The sequence below is a fragment of the Sarcophilus harrisii genome, chromosome 3, assembly GCF_902635505.1.
Source record: "Sarcophilus harrisii chromosome 3, mSarHar1.11, whole genome shotgun sequence".
NCBI lineage: Eukaryota > Metazoa > Chordata > Mammalia > Dasyuromorphia > Dasyuridae > Sarcophilus > Sarcophilus harrisii.
In genome coordinates this window covers 369,747,926-369,765,498 of record NC_045428.1, presented here as the reverse complement: position 1 = coordinate 369,765,498, position 17,573 = coordinate 369,747,926, and the positions used below count along the sequence as shown (strand labels likewise).

Sequence of the window (17,573 nt, the reverse complement as noted above, 5' to 3'; positions counted from 1 at the left end):
TTCTCTGCACTTTCCAGATGGTGAAATTGAGGCTTTGAAAAATCTAAGTAATTTTCTTCTTGGTCTCACAGAATGTATCAGAGGTAAAATTAGACTCAGTTCTTCAGACCCCAACACCAGAATTCTAAGCACACCATTTTTCTAGAAGGAAATAACTTGAAAAATAGCATCATTAGAATGCAGAATCTAGAATAAAACTCAATTATCATTAGTAGATTGTTAGCAAGTCACTTATTTCAGCCTTGGATTCTCATCTATAAAAGAGAGGAATTTGGACTAAATGACATCTAAGGGTCTTTCCAGTTCTATATTCCTGTGACCTTTAATGAGAGTATGCTGAAACATATTAGTACCCTCAAGTAACTAAAAGATAAATCATCTTTTAGTCACATCTGCCATTAAAAGCTATTTTATTTCAAACTGAATTTGCTTTTCAAGCAGTAGTAGGGCTTTATCTCTAACCTGAGTAAATTTCCTGCATGGTGAAATCTATTTGGCAGCATTACTAGTATCTGACAATTATCGAACAGTATTTTTTCTATAACCTACTTGGCTGTGTCAGCTCCGCTGGTTATTAAGGTGTTAATCAAAAGCTCATGACCATATCTTGCAGCCACATGGAGAGGGGTGTTGCCATCCTTATCCACACAATCAATTTCACCTCCTGAAACAGATTTTAATATAACATAATACAAGGATTTAGAGATATTCAATGGATGGATGATATGGTATTCTTATTCACAAAATGTCCATTTGTTTCCCTACCAAGTGTGTATCTTTATGGTAAGACAATACATATATGGAAGGAGAGAGGGAAAGAAAGGGAGAAAGAAGGAAAGAGAGGGAGAGAAAGGGAGAGAGAGGGAAAGAGAGAGGGAGAGAGAATATCTCTGAGGATTACATTTTACAGTATATGTCTAATCCAAAGAGACTGTGTTAAAAGTTCCCCTGAGGCAAGTCTCACATTGTCACAATTGCTTTTCTGCCCTAAACTAAGAATGTAATCAAATTTAATAAAAATGAAATGTTGAGGCCCATTTTAATTTCAATATTTACCTGACGATGCAAAAAAACAAATCAACCAAAAAAAAAAAAAAAACAAACCAAGCTCAACTATATAAATAAAATTATGTTAAAACATAATGAAATGATCTATAAACTATTAAAAATGAGAATGAAAATATTTTAACTACCCAGCTTAAGATACAGTCTTAAATGAGGTCCTTTTCAATTCTGAAATTCTATGGGTCTGTAAGAAATCCATAAAGGCATGCATGGGAACATTGAAACTGAAATTAATAAAAATCCATTTTAATCTCCTATTGGTACTTTTAGAAGCAATTTTAAGTGATATACTAAGCATAAAATGACAGTGATGAAAACAGTTCCTACTATCAAAGAGTTTCTAGTCTAAGAAAGAAAATAGCGTAGAAAGTAAATAGAGAAAAGAAGAAAAGGCACATCCCCATAATAAATGTTTATTATGTGAATATTGTGCATAAAAATAGAGAGAATTGCCTGGTGAAATCTGTGGTGAAAGCTATGCAAAAGTTTACAGGATAAAGAAGAATGAAGGTCAAAGAGGCAAAGAAAGAACCATCAAACAAGAAAAAGAAAGTATTAATTTTTAAGTTTATCACATTTTTCTTGTTATAAATTGATTTATACTTTCAATATTATTGCATATTAAACCATTACAAAGAAAGCACCCAATATATTTGGGGTATCAAAAAATGTAATTCTTGATGGTCCAGTTTCTCAACCATTTTCCTTAGGGAACAAATGGTCCAGAGCATTAAAGAATACAATAAATTTAACTGGCAATTCATACTTGACAAGTCAGTTAACTTTGGACAAGTTATTTGAGCAAAAAAATAAAAAACAAAACTACAAACATGTATTTCTGAGACTTCATTCAGAAATCTCAAGGTTCAGAGCTGGTCAGCAAAACTCTCCCAAATTCTAATCCCATTTATTCAGCTTTTTATTCAACACAACAGTCAGGCTGACCTGGTTTCAAGCTATGGTTTTCCTGGCTCTAGCAAATAGTAAGCATTTAATGAATACTTGACTGATTCATTAGAAGGTGATACCCAGTATTTAATGATATGTGATATTATCCCATTTTCTTTTTGTCAGACATTAGCCCAACATTGTCTTCTCTGATGAAGAAATCAAGTTGGGACAAAGAAATCTAATCAATTTATGATTATAATCAGACTTCACGGAACACATGGAAGTCAAGTCAATATCTAATATCAAAGACTAGATCAGAAAAACATCACATTTTAAAGAACAGAAATATCCAAGTAATGATTTCCAGCAGCTGAGTGATCCTATGTTTATGTCTTACAGGAAAAGGTAACAGAAAAGCTTTTTACTCTTTCCCAACGGACTCCATAGTATCACAGCCATTTCTCTACTCTTATTAAACTGCTTCCTCCTCTCCTTTTTAGGAGAGGCCTTCATCTTTTTTTCATTGAAAAAATTGAGGCAATCTCTAAAAAGCTCCCACTCCTCCATGACTAGCATACTGTTGGCCATGATCAAACAACTAGTAGATTTTCCTGAATTTAGATCTAAAACACTCTTCATGGAAAAACATAGTATAACAGTAGAAATACAAAAATAGCCTCCATGGGTAAGGCAAGGAGAGTGAAAAAAATTTGGAACTCAAAATCTTACAAAAATGAATGTTGAAAAACATCTTTACATATAATTGGGAAAATTAATTTATTAGATTATATATTATTGAAAAAAAATAAATTCTATTGAAAATTGGAAAATTGGAAAAATTAAATACTATTGAAATTTTTAAAAAAGAACTGGAAGATTTTCTGTTTTTCTCCCTTCTGCACACACTTTCACTCGCATTTATCATAAAGGGATGGATATTTCATACTAAATATAATTTTGTTTTTAGCCAAGCCTTTGTAAAAACATAATGAAACATTTTTTTTTAAAAGTCTCCATAAGTAGCTTACATTCTAATGGGGAAGATAATAGGTATAAAAATAGGTAAACACAATATACATATAGGGAAGACAAAAGGTAACCTTAGGAGGCAATGGCTTCCTTTAGGAGAGAAGATTTAAGCTGAATCTTGAAGGAAGCCAGAGAGAGGGATGGGAGGAAGAAGAGCACATAACAAGAGGCATGGAGTACAATGAAATAAAATTTGGAGACTAGAAAGGCAGATAGGGAGCAGATTGTGAAGAGCGTTAAATGCCAAAGGGATTTATATTTGATCCTAGATGTTATAGGGCACTACTGGGGTTTATTAAGTGTGGGAAATGGGAAGGAACCTGATTAGATAGATCCCCATTTAAAGAAAATCACTTTGAGAACTGGGTGAAGTATTTGTTAGAGTGCCAAGAGACTTGAGGCAAAAAAGTCAATTAGAAGATTGCAATAGTCCAGGTAAAAGGCAATGAGAACCTGAACGATAGCTGTGTGAACAAAAAAATAAAATAAAATAAAAAAGGTACTAGGTAGTGGTGAGCTGGTAAATTCCTGACAACCATCTCTGCAAGGGTAAAAAATACACATCTGCCTCTTTTACTATCCTACTGCATTATCATTTCAGAAGTATAACAAGGTTTCAAGGCTGGGCATCCTATTTTTACTTCTCTGTATTTTGTAGATTGCTTTAGCCAAAGAATTCATTGTCTAATAATCGTTTACTGGAGATATACCTCTTGGAATTCAGTTAGGTTGGCATTTGGATAGTAGACACAGGATCTTAAGTAAAGTTGCTTGGCACAGAAGAACCCATCAGTGTTGGGGTCAGCTGAGAAAGCCTTCAAGAAGCCACAGTTCACTGCTATACCACAATGAAGCATTTGAGTAAGATTGGAGAAGGATGTTTGTTATGGTATAAATTGTGAAATATGTTCATTTTCTGCCAGTCAACAAACATGCCACATTTAAGATTTGGAAAGGACTATTTTAAAAACTGGTTTTGTTTAAAAAAATTTAAACTGTTTTAGTTTGTATATTTCTCTTTTGATTCCTATGTATGACACAAATTACAAATGGCTAGAACACCATGCAATTTTATCTTCCCACAAATCTTTATTTTTATATGCTATAAAAATAATTATTTTTCTGCTCTTCCAAAGACTTAGAAGACATTATTTTAATTTAGATTGAATTTAGAAGTAACTGCTTTTGTGCATCCTAGAAAGCATCCTTAGAAATAGGACTTTACTTATCAACCATGGGCACCACAGAACTATATCCAAGTAAATGTGAATGGTCTAACCCAACAAATAAAGCCCAGAACTTTTTTTTTTTTGACTGGTCACAGGACATTTGTAGGGCCACACTTAACCAAAGGCTTACCCAGCTTTAAAAAAAAAAAAATTTTTTTTAAGCTAAATAATTAGTAAAGAGTTAAAAAAAAAAACAAAAACCATGAGAAAGTGATGGAACTCTACTTCTTTGGTTGGCAGGTCCTAAGACTTACAAAGGAAGATGGAATCTCTTATCCCAACCTCATCCCAGTCCTTTTTATGAATAACCACTTTTCTTCTCTCCCTTCCCTCCTACACAATGTACATGTACCCATTTCTTTGTGCTCTGGTCAAGTTTCATAAGGCTACAGTAAGGGGACTTCTGGGCTCAATCATTAATTACTTTCAAAGAACTGGAAAGATAAGTAAGGAAATAAAACTGAATATTTCTGAGGGCAGATTACTAAGGAAAAGCAGGCAAAGTTTTGGGGTTTGGAACTTATTTTTTTACTCTTATTAATTACTAATGTTTTCAAGGCCACTTTGAAACTTGGAAAAATTGTAAATTAATTTTCTCCTTCATCGATGTTTATTTCTCCCTCTGAAGCTGATTAAAAATTAGAGCAAATATTGGAAAAATAAAACTCTTATGTAGGTAAGTAAGGAATATGTTTCATACTATGAAATATTTTACTAAATTAAAATTCTGTTTGTTTAAAAAATCCTTGGAACATTCAACTACAAACCTTTGAAACCTGATTGAAATGCAAATTAATATATTTAATCTTCCCTGAAAGTACAAGTTAAATGCTTAATAATTGGTTAAAGAAAAACAAATACCAGAGTTTTTCAGTATGCATAGCATGTTAACTAGAGAGTGTCATAGTCCATGTAATAGCAGGAAAGATAATTTATGTAACATTATCTAATTATTCATCTAAAATTAGAGTTTTATTGAACAAACAAGAGGGGTCATCTTAATTACTTGCCTCACAGGCATTCCACACCAAAAGGTCAAAGAAAGTCAGAATGAGTAATCCTAGCATTAGTGTTCCAATCTTCCTTCCAAAGCTTAATTTATTTTTAAACCCTCTATGAAAAAAACATTTCATGAACTTTTGTACCCTGTTAAGCATGACTTTAAGCATCTAGAAGCCAAAACTGCTGAATAAAATATAGCTACAGATTTTCTTAGATTTCTTTGTCCCAACTTGATTTCTTCATCAGAGAAGACAATGTTGGGCTAATGTCTGACAAAAAGAAAATGGGATAATATCACATATCATTAAATACTGGGTATCACCTTCTAATGAATCAGTCAAGTATTCATTAAATGCTTACTATTTGCTAGAGCCAGGTAAGTGGTGCAGGTCATTAGAGCACTGAGCTGGGAACCCAAAGGACTCATCTTCCTAAGTTCAAATCTGGCTTTAGACAATTACTAGCCATGTCACTCTGGGTAGGTCACTGGTCAGTATGAGTATTAATGGCTTTCAAGGACTGTATTCTCTGGCCAAGTACTTTTAACATTTCCACATATGGGTAGGATCCAGATAATGATAAGTAAAGAAAGCCCATCCCTCACAGAGACCTAACTCTGCTGATTTGAACAAGGTATAGATGGATCAGAGTTGAAGCCTGTAAAGGATAGCAGTGTGGGATACTGAGATACATAGTCTTCTTAGAAGGGAGCGAAAACAGGAAAAAAAGAAAAGATGAACAAAACTTCACCTGAGGAATTTTTAAATGCCAAATAGAGATATACCTAGTTCTCATTTTGGATACAGGTGACTGTTAAATAAGTATTATAAAATTTCATTTAATTTTTTTTTCAAAAGTAAGGTTAATAACTCAAGCCTAGGTCTCTCACAGGATAGCTTGTGAAAGGCATCTTTTAGTCATGGCATTTATATCAATTCCACATGCTAGACCAGGCCAGAATGAGACCAGGAGCCCCTCAGTTCAGCACAGCAGCAGTAAGTTCTATTTTACATTGAGATAGATAATTTAACATTAATTTAAGAAGACTAGAGATTGCTCAGGAGAACAAATCCATTTTGATCCCTCTGGGATTGGTTCTTGAAGCCTGGGATCTTTGGGAATTTTTAGAAACAAAGTTAGAACCCAGAGACCTGCCTGGAAATCCCCAAACAGACCTGGCCTAATGAGGCTTAGTCTCAAAATGGAACTCTAGATCTGAATTGAACCTTAAAATCAGCACTGCAGATGAGAACCTGCATAGGACAAAAATATTTCAGCTCTTGCCTTGTTCACCAATGCTTAAAATTTCTTAAAAAAGGGAAAAGATACTTTGTTACAAATGGACAAGAACATTGACTTAAATAACATTAAATCCTTTCATGCTAATCAGATTTTGACAGAAAGAACATCTTCTCTGAAAATTCACTTGGGAGATGGTAGCAACAAAAGGAGAAACTTAAGGGAAAATTGGAGACATAAAAGCAAAATTTCACCTACTTTCCAGGTGTCTAGAGATGGCCCTATTGGAACAATCTCTTAGGACTATCTGTACTTATATCCCTAGAGCTAACCTTAAAGCTTCAAAGCTAATTGGTCTTGAGAAATGCTAGATTATAGTGAGGAAAAAAACTACAGTGGATTGTTGCAAGATGGCATATTCATAGGATAATAGGAATTCATAAATAGACTATTAATGTACTTTCCCCTCAGTTTTCACCACTTGGAAATATAATGGTTCAATTAAATTGTTTGGAGGGTTACTATAGAGGGAAGAGATGGGGGTGGGTAGAAGGGATACTAAAATATTAGCATCATTCCAAAGGAAGACTTAGTTCCAGACTTAGAGAATGATGTAGTCGCTCATGGGAGATGTACAACAATAGAAAAACAGAGGAACATGGGGAAAAAAAACATAAAATCAAGAATGAAAAGCTTTATGCAAATGTGGTTAAAAATATCCAAAGATTAGAATGAAATATAAGGTAACATGATTCAGAAATTCTGTTTATCAACAAAACTAACCTGAGTGACAGTTGTTAAAAAGATAAGAAGATATTTTAGGTGTCTATCTGCCATATCCTAGTTCAGAGTTTCATAATTTAAAAGGAATGTGAGAAACAACATGTGTATGTATGTGCATACAGGGGAGGAGAGGAAGGTGGGAGAAACAGTAATGAATATGAAATGACAAATCCAGACCAAACAAAATAAGACAATTCTGATGAAGGAATATAGGAATAATGAGAATACATCCAAAGAATTTTGATTCTTAGAAAAGTTTAAGGGGCTTTACAAAATCTTCCTAATTTCAAAATATATGAAAAGGTTTGTATCCAAATTATGGTGACCGGTATAAATAAGAGTAAATTACAGGAAACTTGGAAACTGATTTAGCAAAATCCTAATTTAATGAACCTGGAAAGACATCAAAATTGCTTATTAAATCTGAATTATGTTTAAATGGCAACCTCTTGTGACGGTAAACAGAAAGAGTATTATTTACTTTTTTTGTTTGTTTTTATCACGTGCCTCAGGGTTCTTAGGGTTCTTTCTACTAACAAACAACTTCTTGGTGGAGAGGTTTTTCTAAAGGTTTCTTTAAATGTGGGATACAAGAGAATAAAGAATGGTTTTGGGTAGAGGAGCTCAACAAGGTAAATGAAATTATACACGCATATATGGATGCTTTTTACTCTCTACAATCTCAGACTTCCTTCTTCTCCCTTCTTACTCTCAGTTCCTGTCTAGCTCTTCCTGAACCTCTATCTGTTTTCCTGTGTGGCTCCCTAAGACTCCCAGCACACAAATACAATTATAGAAAGCATCAATACTGAACAAAAGCTGTATCTTCATCCAACTAATAGTAACATATAAAACTAGTATAACATATTTGTATTATATATAACTATATTACATATAAAATTATAAAAATGACTGACCAGATATTTACATTGATCAATCAATAAATTAATAAATTTAAATATATTTATAAATTAAATTATAAATTGCTGAATGGACAAGGATTTGTAATTTCAATTTAATATAATTAATTGAAATGAAATAAACAGTAGCTTATTAAACTTTTAATTTTTTCCATTTATTCATGTAGATAGGCTTTTACTTGAATAAGGGAAGGAATGCTATTAAGGCAACTAAGAAAATGGTTGCTTTTATAGTTAGAAAAAGAAACCAAGATGGTATCTTAGTGAGAAATTTAATCAAAATTGTCTTCTATTTCTTTTTTCAATTGGTGTTCCAGTTTAAGTCCTTCTGTGACATACCAAGGCTGTGTTACCAGAGACAAATCAAAACTTCTTAATGTTTCAAGAAATTCTCTAACATTGTTGTTAGAGATAAGTTGCTGAATTGTAGTAGGAGAGGGAGTTACCATAGTAGGGGTTTCCTAGCACTAATGAAATCATAGTTTTAGACAAAAGTAAAAGACATTGGAAAAAGTTAAAAGAAAGAAGGAGAATGCCATTAATACATGTTTATTGGGTGAAAATGTGTTTACAGATTGTAAAAATTAATAATTCCAGAAACTATATTCACAATAACTATAATAAAATCTTACTATTACTGTCAGAAAGAAGAGAGAAAAGGAAAATGCTGTCTGAATTAATGAAGACTGAATTCTGAAATTCCATTAAAAGTAAAATATAATTTTATTATAAAAATAACATATAGAAAAGATCAACAAAAAACTAGAATAAAATTTTTAAAAATCCTTATCTAGTTGAAATGCATGAAGGAACCTCCTTTAATCAGCAACTATGAATGATTCCTAATTACTTCATAATGCTATTTTATAAATAGGAAACTCTCAGTCCTTGAGGATGTTAGAAAGACATATGTTATCTTGCCAAAGGAAATTCCTTTTTAAATTTTTATTTGTCCTATTGACATTCTTAGCAAAGATACAATGGTTATCACAAATTCCAAATCATTAAAGTCAAAATTTACAATGTTTCACCGTATAACAGCACTGTGTTAAATAGAGAAGAATACTTTCTGAGAGACTAAGGAAGTACCCTTTCCTAAAAGCTCTTTTAAATGGGATACAGAAGGTATTCAATTATGATAGCTCAACAAAATTCAACCAACAATTTAGGTGCCTTCCTGATGTAGAAAATAATTTTTCCCACCTCATTCATTGCAACAAACATTTATTAAGTACCTGCTATCTTAAAAGTCTTATGCTAGGCCCCAAGCATAGATATAAGAATTTACATTTTAAAAGAGATATATAAGTAGTTACAATACAAAAAACACAAAGTGCCAAAAGAAATTTGAGGAAAATGAGATCCTTGGGAGAGTACAGGAAATATGATGGAAGAGGAAGCTCTTGCATCTTACATGAAGAAAAAGACTTCTAATATGGACGGGAGCAGCATGAGCAAATCTAAGAATACAGGAGAGGGTAGGACAAAGAATATTTCAAATGGGGTAAAGAGTAATAATATGAGATAAGACTAGAATGTTGAGTAGGAGCCAGATTCATGAAGGGATTTGAATGCTAGTATCAGTTAATACTTTATTAAGTAAACAATGGAGAGTCACTGAAGGTCTGAGTCTAGGAATAACTCAGAGTGATGGAGTTGGAAGATTATTTTAGCAGCAGCATGAAAAGACTAGAAAGGGAATAGTCTGGAATGAGGAAGACCAGTTATGAAGTTGTTAGACTAGCCCAGATGAGAAGAGATGAGGACAAACTATATTGTCTATAGCGAGCATGAAAGGAGAATTACTGCTGAGATAAACTACTCAGGAATTAGAAATTTATTGGATTTTCTGACCCAAGTACCATTGCATTTTCTGATTTGCCTTCCTCTAAATCTCTTACCATGTCTTCCTTTGTTTGTCTGAATAAGATTATTATAAATTAAGGACAGAGGATCATGTTTAATTCTAATTTCTGTAAACAAGTTAAACTTTACCCATAAATGTGTATGATAATATAATTTTGTTATTTTTAAGTGATCAGGGAAGGACCATGAAACTATAAGTTCATCCTTTACAGCCTCAAAGTACATCTACCCCTTTACCTTAGGACTTGTATGTGAAGGTTTCTCATAATTATGCTAATTATTTATGATATATTTGACAATTTTTAGAAAGGAGATTTCAACAGTCATTGTAAAAATCCTCAAAAACAATGAAAAGCAAAATACCAGCATAGCCATCACCTTTGATTTTTAAATGACTGGAAACCAAAATCAGAAGAGGGTATACATGAATCTTCTCTTACCATTTTGAATGAGTGTTTGTGATCGTGTGAACCTTCCATGGACAGCTGTCATGTGCAGTGGACTCTTTCCATCCTTACTCTTTAAAAAAGAGAGAGAAAAGATAATGTGTTCATAAATCAGTGTCATCTAATGTCCCTAATAATATAATTGAGGAATTGATATCATGCAATTTTCATTCAGAAGCTCAATACTAAATATTTTGTCACAACAGAAAGACTAAAGATAATTATGAAGGAGATATTTTATGAGAATTCCCAAGCAGTTGTTTAATGTTAAATACCTGGCCTGTTTGTTACACCTTTATCAAATTGGACTGCTAGAAACATAAAACTTCCCATTTCATAGATAAAAATGTTGGGGTGGGGATGTAAAATGATTTAATCAGGGTTGAAGGTGGAAACTGAAATCTGACTTCATATCGTTTAGTCAGTAAACTTACCACAAAGCATCTCCTAAAGTTATCTAATAAAGAAGATACTCTTCAAGACTTTTACATACTCTACCGTATGTGGGGGGAAAAAAGACAAATGATGTATTTACTTGTGAGGTCCTGTCTCAACAGAGGCTAATTTACTTGCCATAAATCATTGTCACATTTAACAACTGACCTGGGACCTACTCCCATTTAATAAAATCCAACACTCCTAAAAAGCAGTATTTTTTTTTTGCACTGTTTTAAATGAGAGGCCCTTATTTTGTTGACCTCATGGGAGATCACAGAGTCAACATATGAAAGCTACTCAGCAGCTGTCATTTTGAGGGTACACAGTAATGCAGTTTAAATTTATGCAAGACTCAAAAAATAATGACCATCTCTTAACTAGTCAGTCAAGGGAAATACTCTAGTCTAATGAGATTAAACCATACATAATGGACAGAGTTTGTAAATTAGTCATGAACAATTAATTAACTTTATTAAAACTTTCAAATAAAATATTGGCTCCAGAGGGTCAAGGTACAATAGAAGGAAATTGTAAGGATGCATAGTTAGACTAGGTGAAAAGACACAATTTCCTAACAATAAGAGAAGATAAAAAATGGGAGGAGGTACCTCAGAAGGTAAACAGGGATCCCTTTGACTTGAGGACTGTAGACAAACATTAGAGTATAACTTGTTGGGTACATTGTAGATAGGATTCTTATTCAGATGTAGGTTCAACTAGGTGGCCTTTGAACTCCCTTATGACTTAAATTTCCAAGTCAGTCCCATTATTTATTGTAGCAGTAATAGCAATTATTGTAATAATAATATGTTGAATACTGGGGTACCTTTTTTCTTAGAATTTCATACCTCTTTTAGGTCTTAATGGTTCCCTGCTCCAAAACAAGGCTTAAGAGATGTAGTGAATAAAACAGTGGGAATAGGAGAGTTCAAATACTGACTCAGATAGTAGCTGTGTGACCTTAGACTAAGTTTTCTCATATGTAAAATGAAATCTAAAATAGGTATCTACTTTGCCTGGCATAAATGAGATAAAATTAAATACTATCTGTAAAGAGCTATGCAAACCTTAAAGTACCATATAAATGCCAGCTATTATTATTACTGATGTTAAGGTAATAGATAGTAGGGGAAGGAGTAGGGGGAAGGAGAAGAAAAGTTGGAATAGAAGATTTTGCAAGGGTCAATGTTGAAAAATTACCCATGCATATGCTTTGTAAATAAAAAGCTATAATAATAATAATAATAATAAAAGTTAATAGATGGAACCTATAAAAATTAATTGAATAAACTAAAGCAAAGTTGGCAATAATAATAGATTTTTCATTAGCGTATCCTAATCTGGGAGATCCTCAAACAGATAATTTCCTGAAAAAATTGCCCAAAATGTATAAGTTCATAAAGCAGTGTGATATGGTGGATTGAAGATAATAATATTATCTCTAAGGTTCCTTCCATCTCTATATCTGTGCTCTTATAATCATATAGCTAGTCAGAATCAGTGATGGGACTTGAATTCAGGTTTCTGGTGATTCTAAGTTCAGAGATCTTTCCACTAAAGCATGCTTCCTCTGAGGAAATATTGATGACAATAAAGATCAAAAATACCAATCTATGCATAGACCTTATAATTTCCTTAAATCTTGCTGTAAAGGGTATTTTCTTTTAAATTTAATATATGGTATTTAACTATTTACACAATTATTTCAATAATTTGCTTTTTATGCAAAAGTCATATTTAGATGGTAAGCACATATTTTAAATCTCTTTAGAAGAAATGCCTAATGTGGCTTATAATAATGGCTTATAAGCCAAGCCACCATTTTTTACTGGATAGCATCTATATAAACTAAAATCATAGTGTTAAGAGAAGGTAACAAATCTCTAAGAGGCATAACTTACAGATTCTGGCCTTCTTCAATGACAGCAAAATCTCCTTTCCCTTATCATTGCTTCTTTTGCCTTGCAGTGTTTGGACTTTTGTAAAAGTACTAATGAACACTGACAGAATGACAAAGCAGGAAAAAGAAGAAAAGATGGGACACATGTGGCTAAGACAAATGTCAGAAGGATGGCTATATCACCTTCAGTGCCTTACTTATTTAAGGTCCATCACGTTTTTCTTCTCTTTGTGTAATATTCCATTGAGCTCAAGGAAATGGATTTCAGGATATGATCAAATTAAATATTAGTTGGGATAAGAGGAAGGGCAGCTATTTTCTGATGACTAATTTGCATCTTGTGGAACATTTATGGAAGGACATGGAGAACAAAAAAGAGAGAGAGAAGGTAAAGATGGGTTGCAGTCTTGGAAAATTAAATTGGGGCCAAATTGTGGAGGACCTTAAATATCAAGCTGAGGGATTTACACTTTACAGAATAGTCAGGGGAGAAATCTTGAAGTAAAATCACTTTATGCTTCTTCTATTTGTAAAGAATATTAGATCCTATACTGAATCTAGTCATTCTCTCTGTACAATATGATCAAATATTAGACATTCAAGAGAGAAGGTAATATATGGGTAAGAGTTCATTATGTAGAAAGGAAAAAATTTCATGTGGGCTTACATTCTGATTAATAGGACAAAACTCAAAACAAAGAAAATTTAAAGGATTTGTTATATCAAAGTGGCAACACATTAAGAGAATGATCATTAAAGATCAGCAATGGATTCCAGACAGAGACAGCTTTTATAGGTAATCTGAAGACAATCCAGTTAGGTCTATCTTAACAAAAGCTTTTGGGCCCTTGAATCTCAGCTTCTCCCCAAGGTAGTAAGAATGTGACAATTTGCAGGTAAGGGTATGTGAAAAAGGGCAGGTAACCAAAAAACCTGCAGACTCAGTGTTTCCTTCTCTACAGGAGCCTCCTCCAACATTGGATAGTAAGCAAAAGTAGGAACAATGAGTAACTGAGTCAACATAACTTCTAACACAGACACCTAGCTTTTGGCAAAACAACAGCCCACTAATGATTCAAATGCACTGACTCAGAAAAAATTAGTACAGAAATAACCATCTGGCACCTATTGAACTCAGTCTCAGATCACAACTCCTACATTCAATATTTTTTAGTTGTTTGGCTCCTTCTTGCCCCAACGATAAATGCTTTCCAGGTTACCATGAATTTATGTATGCAGATGAACTACATTTCCCAAGATTATCCTGCCAGCAACCCCAGGAAATTCCAGCAGGATTTGACAACTTGATAGGACATCCTAATCTTTTTGAAGACTACATGAATTCTCTGGGATGTATTTCAACAGAACAGAGCTAAAATAAATGCCCGAAAGTTAAATTAGGATAGGATAGGGGGTTTAAGTGTTTGAATGTTGATATGGAATATGGACATGGAATGGCACTGATGAAAAATGACCAAATTATCTCAAAACCAAGTTTACTTGAAATAATGCATGATGTAAAATGGAGTATAAAGACAGACCCTGGAGTTTGGAAGGCCTGTCTGATACATACAGACCATGACCCTGAGTAAGTCACTTAATGTCTTAGTTCATCAAACAGCTCTACAATCTTAGTTATAGTTTTAGAAAAGGTGGTAATTGCCATTGAACATATTCCTGACAGAGTCCTTTGTCCTTAGTATCTGAGTAGGTTAGGGGAAGGGCCTGAATTAGTAGGCAAGCAAGGAAGATCACAGACAAAATTATCTTAAGTTGGCCTTTTGGTCTTAAGTGGATCCTTTTGTTGTCCTTAATTAGGACTTTATTGCAACAGGTCCTAGTTGATTTCCTTGTTAAAATTCCATTCATTGATATAATTATCTTACTGTATCCAATCAGGAGGCCAAATTAGGATGTCAAGGCCCAAGGTTATTTTTCTCCAATAAAAGAACCTACTGGTATCTCAATCCTTCACTAACTCCTTTAACCCACTTATTAAGCCACAATGGCTAACTTCTTTTAAGGTTAGACTTCTTGCTTCACCTCTTTAGGAATTTAGTTTGTCTTATGGCCCCATTGCTAGTTCATTAAGAATTTAGTCCCATCTTCTTTCTCCTTGTTATCGGTTAAAAACTCCCTTTTGGAAATTAGCTTGCAGGCAGAAGTGTAATAAAATCTTTGCCTCTTGATTTGGAGATGGTCTAAACTACAAATCCTTTTGAGATTTCTCATGGTACCAGTCAGAAACCCCAATATATTTTGGATTTCTAACCCTATCTCCAAAATATATTTTGGGAGGTTCAATGTTTCAATACCTCATACCCCACCCTTCCTTAGTAGCTTCCCATTACAATAAAATCAGAGGTCTGGTAAAGTAATAACAATTTATCAACGAGCATTTACTAACTGGCTCATATATGCCAGACACTGGGAAGTATAAATGCAAAGAATTTTTTAAAAATTTCTACTCTCAAGGATAATAACAAAAATTATGATAATGGCATATAAAGACAAATCCTGGTTCCATTTTAAATAACAGCTCTCATATTTAAAATCATGATTAGTTCATAAGAGAAAAATGGAAATCAAGAGGATTATTAAGCTAAACTAAATTAAATAAGCACTCATTCTGCAACAAAAGAATAAAATTTAGATACAGCATATTTGTCACAGTTTAGGATTCATAAATAAAGGGTACGAAGAAATGAATGCTCTTGCTCTCGCTCTCTCTCTCTCACACACACACACACACACCACTAGGCATTGTGAGGGCAAGGCAAAAATTCAGTGACAATGCTATTTAATGGGGTTATGGGCTGATGCTATGAGTTTAAAGCCCAGCCTGGAGTTAGCTTCAGAGAGAAGGCCTGAAGGGTCATATATAAGTGTTTGAAGGCATCCAGTGTCCAAGAGACCCTTGGAAGAACAAAACAATTCAACACAATTCTCTAATTCTCTGATCTGTCAGGTTAGCTCAATATTCACCTTAATGAAATATTCTAGGTTTAGTCAATACTTCAGAAATCCAGAGTCCATTAAGAATAGTCCCCGAGTAGAAATGAAGCACATCTTAAGGGGATCATTGTTTAGTTTCATGGCTTAGAAGGAGGGTCTTGCCTTACTAGAGTGATATTTTTGTGATAGTAAATTGAGCCATCTTTTATCTCAATTCTTACCTAACCCATAGACATTGAATGGGCACAACAAAAGACAAATTGAGATTTGAGAAAGTCCTTAATGTAAAAAGGTTAAGGTCACCAACTCCCTTCTAGGGCAATTGCCAGTAACCTTGACTTTTGCCTTGTCATGACATTTTAGTGATTCTGGAGGAAAAAGTAAGACTGGAAGCTCTACCTCATTTAAATCCAATTCACATACAAGTCAAGATATTGTCCACAAGAAGAAGAATGAAAAATAAAACAACACATAGACCCCTCTGCCCCAAACAAGATTATTTTATCTTCAGCATGACAGTACCAAGCATTGTTACACCCTAAACTTTAAGGTTTAGAGTTATTAATTATATTAGCACAAAATACTCAATCTAAGTAACTCAGTGTTGAGAGTAATTAAACTTGCATCTACGAAGGCTCAGAGAATAGATGGGCAACATGTAGAAAATCTAAAACCCAATAATTACCAATCAACAGATACTCTCGTGAGTGAGATGCTCACCTGGACATTCACATCTGCCCCATTGTTCACTAACAGTTCAAGGCAGAGAGCACCGTGAGTAGAAGCAGCAGCAAAGTGCAGAGGGGTGAATCCACTGGTATTAGGCTGGTTCACATTGGCACCATAATCAATCAGTTCATTGACTACAGCGTCTTGTCCATTATAACAGGCAATATGAAGTGCTGTGTTTCCATAGACATTGATTTCATCAATCTGTAAATGAGACCAACAGGAGGCAATTACAATTACTGAGGCCAATTTACTCCCTTTCATAATGAACGATGGGATATTGGTAGCAACAAGAAGGTGACTCCAATTAATCAATGTATATTATTCAATGCCTACTCGGTACTTGACACTTCTGGGAATAGTACAAAATTTATGATGAAAAGATATGGGCCCTACCCTGGAAATGCTTACAATATAAAATTAAAGATCAAAATAAAGCAAATGAGATAAAAAAGGAGCTTGCCAAAAGACAGGAAGGGGTCATTTTTTATAGACATTATTTACTATATTACCTCATTACCATGTATGAATATGTAACACTAATAGTTTCTGTAATGCAAAGTGGACATTTTTCAGGAGGAGGAGACTGCATGGTGGAAATCGCACTAAGCTTGATATCAAGACACTTCTAGACTGTCTTTTATACTTAGATCTGAGTGACTACTGATCAGTCCTTTAACTTCTTTGAATTTATTTCTCCACTGGCAAATGGGAATAATATAAATGGTACCTACCTCACAAATGTACAAATTCACATTAGTTACTGGTTTTCCAGTTAATAGGATTGCAGGATTGAGAGTTGGAAGATCATCTAATCTATTTAAATTTTTTTCCCTGAGGCAATTGGGGTTAAGTGACTTGCCCAGAGTCACACAGCCAGGAAGTGTTAAGTGTCTGAGGCCAAATTTGACTTCAAGGCTGGTGCCCTACCCACTGCACTACCTAGTGGCCCTCCTAATCTAACCTTTTTTATGTTACACATCAAGAAATGAAGTTTAAAGATGTTAAGTGATGTGGCCAAATTCAGACAGGTCCATAAGTACAGGGATGGAATTTGAATCCTAAGTCTGGAACTCTTTTT

At 33.8% G+C, this 17,573-nt stretch overlaps 1 protein-coding gene across 12 annotated transcripts in view; it reads right to left on the bottom strand.

Annotated features, from left to right (window-relative positions):
* The window catches only part of ANKRD44 (ankyrin repeat domain 44), a 344,653-nt gene that overhangs the window by 105,840 nt on the left and 221,240 nt on the right, over positions 1 to 17,573 (bottom strand). For all 12 annotated transcript variants that reach the window (XM_031960264.1, XM_031960265.1, XM_031960267.1 and 9 more), the window contains exons 8-10: positions 16,484 to 16,696; positions 10,465 to 10,543; positions 550 to 664 (exon numbers count right to left, since the gene is read on the bottom strand). In XM_031960264.1, coding sequence (XP_031816124.1) covers positions 550 to 664; positions 10,465 to 10,543; positions 16,484 to 16,696 — 407 coding nt within the window. The remainder of the gene's footprint in view (positions 1 to 549; positions 665 to 10,464; positions 10,544 to 16,483; positions 16,697 to 17,573) is intronic.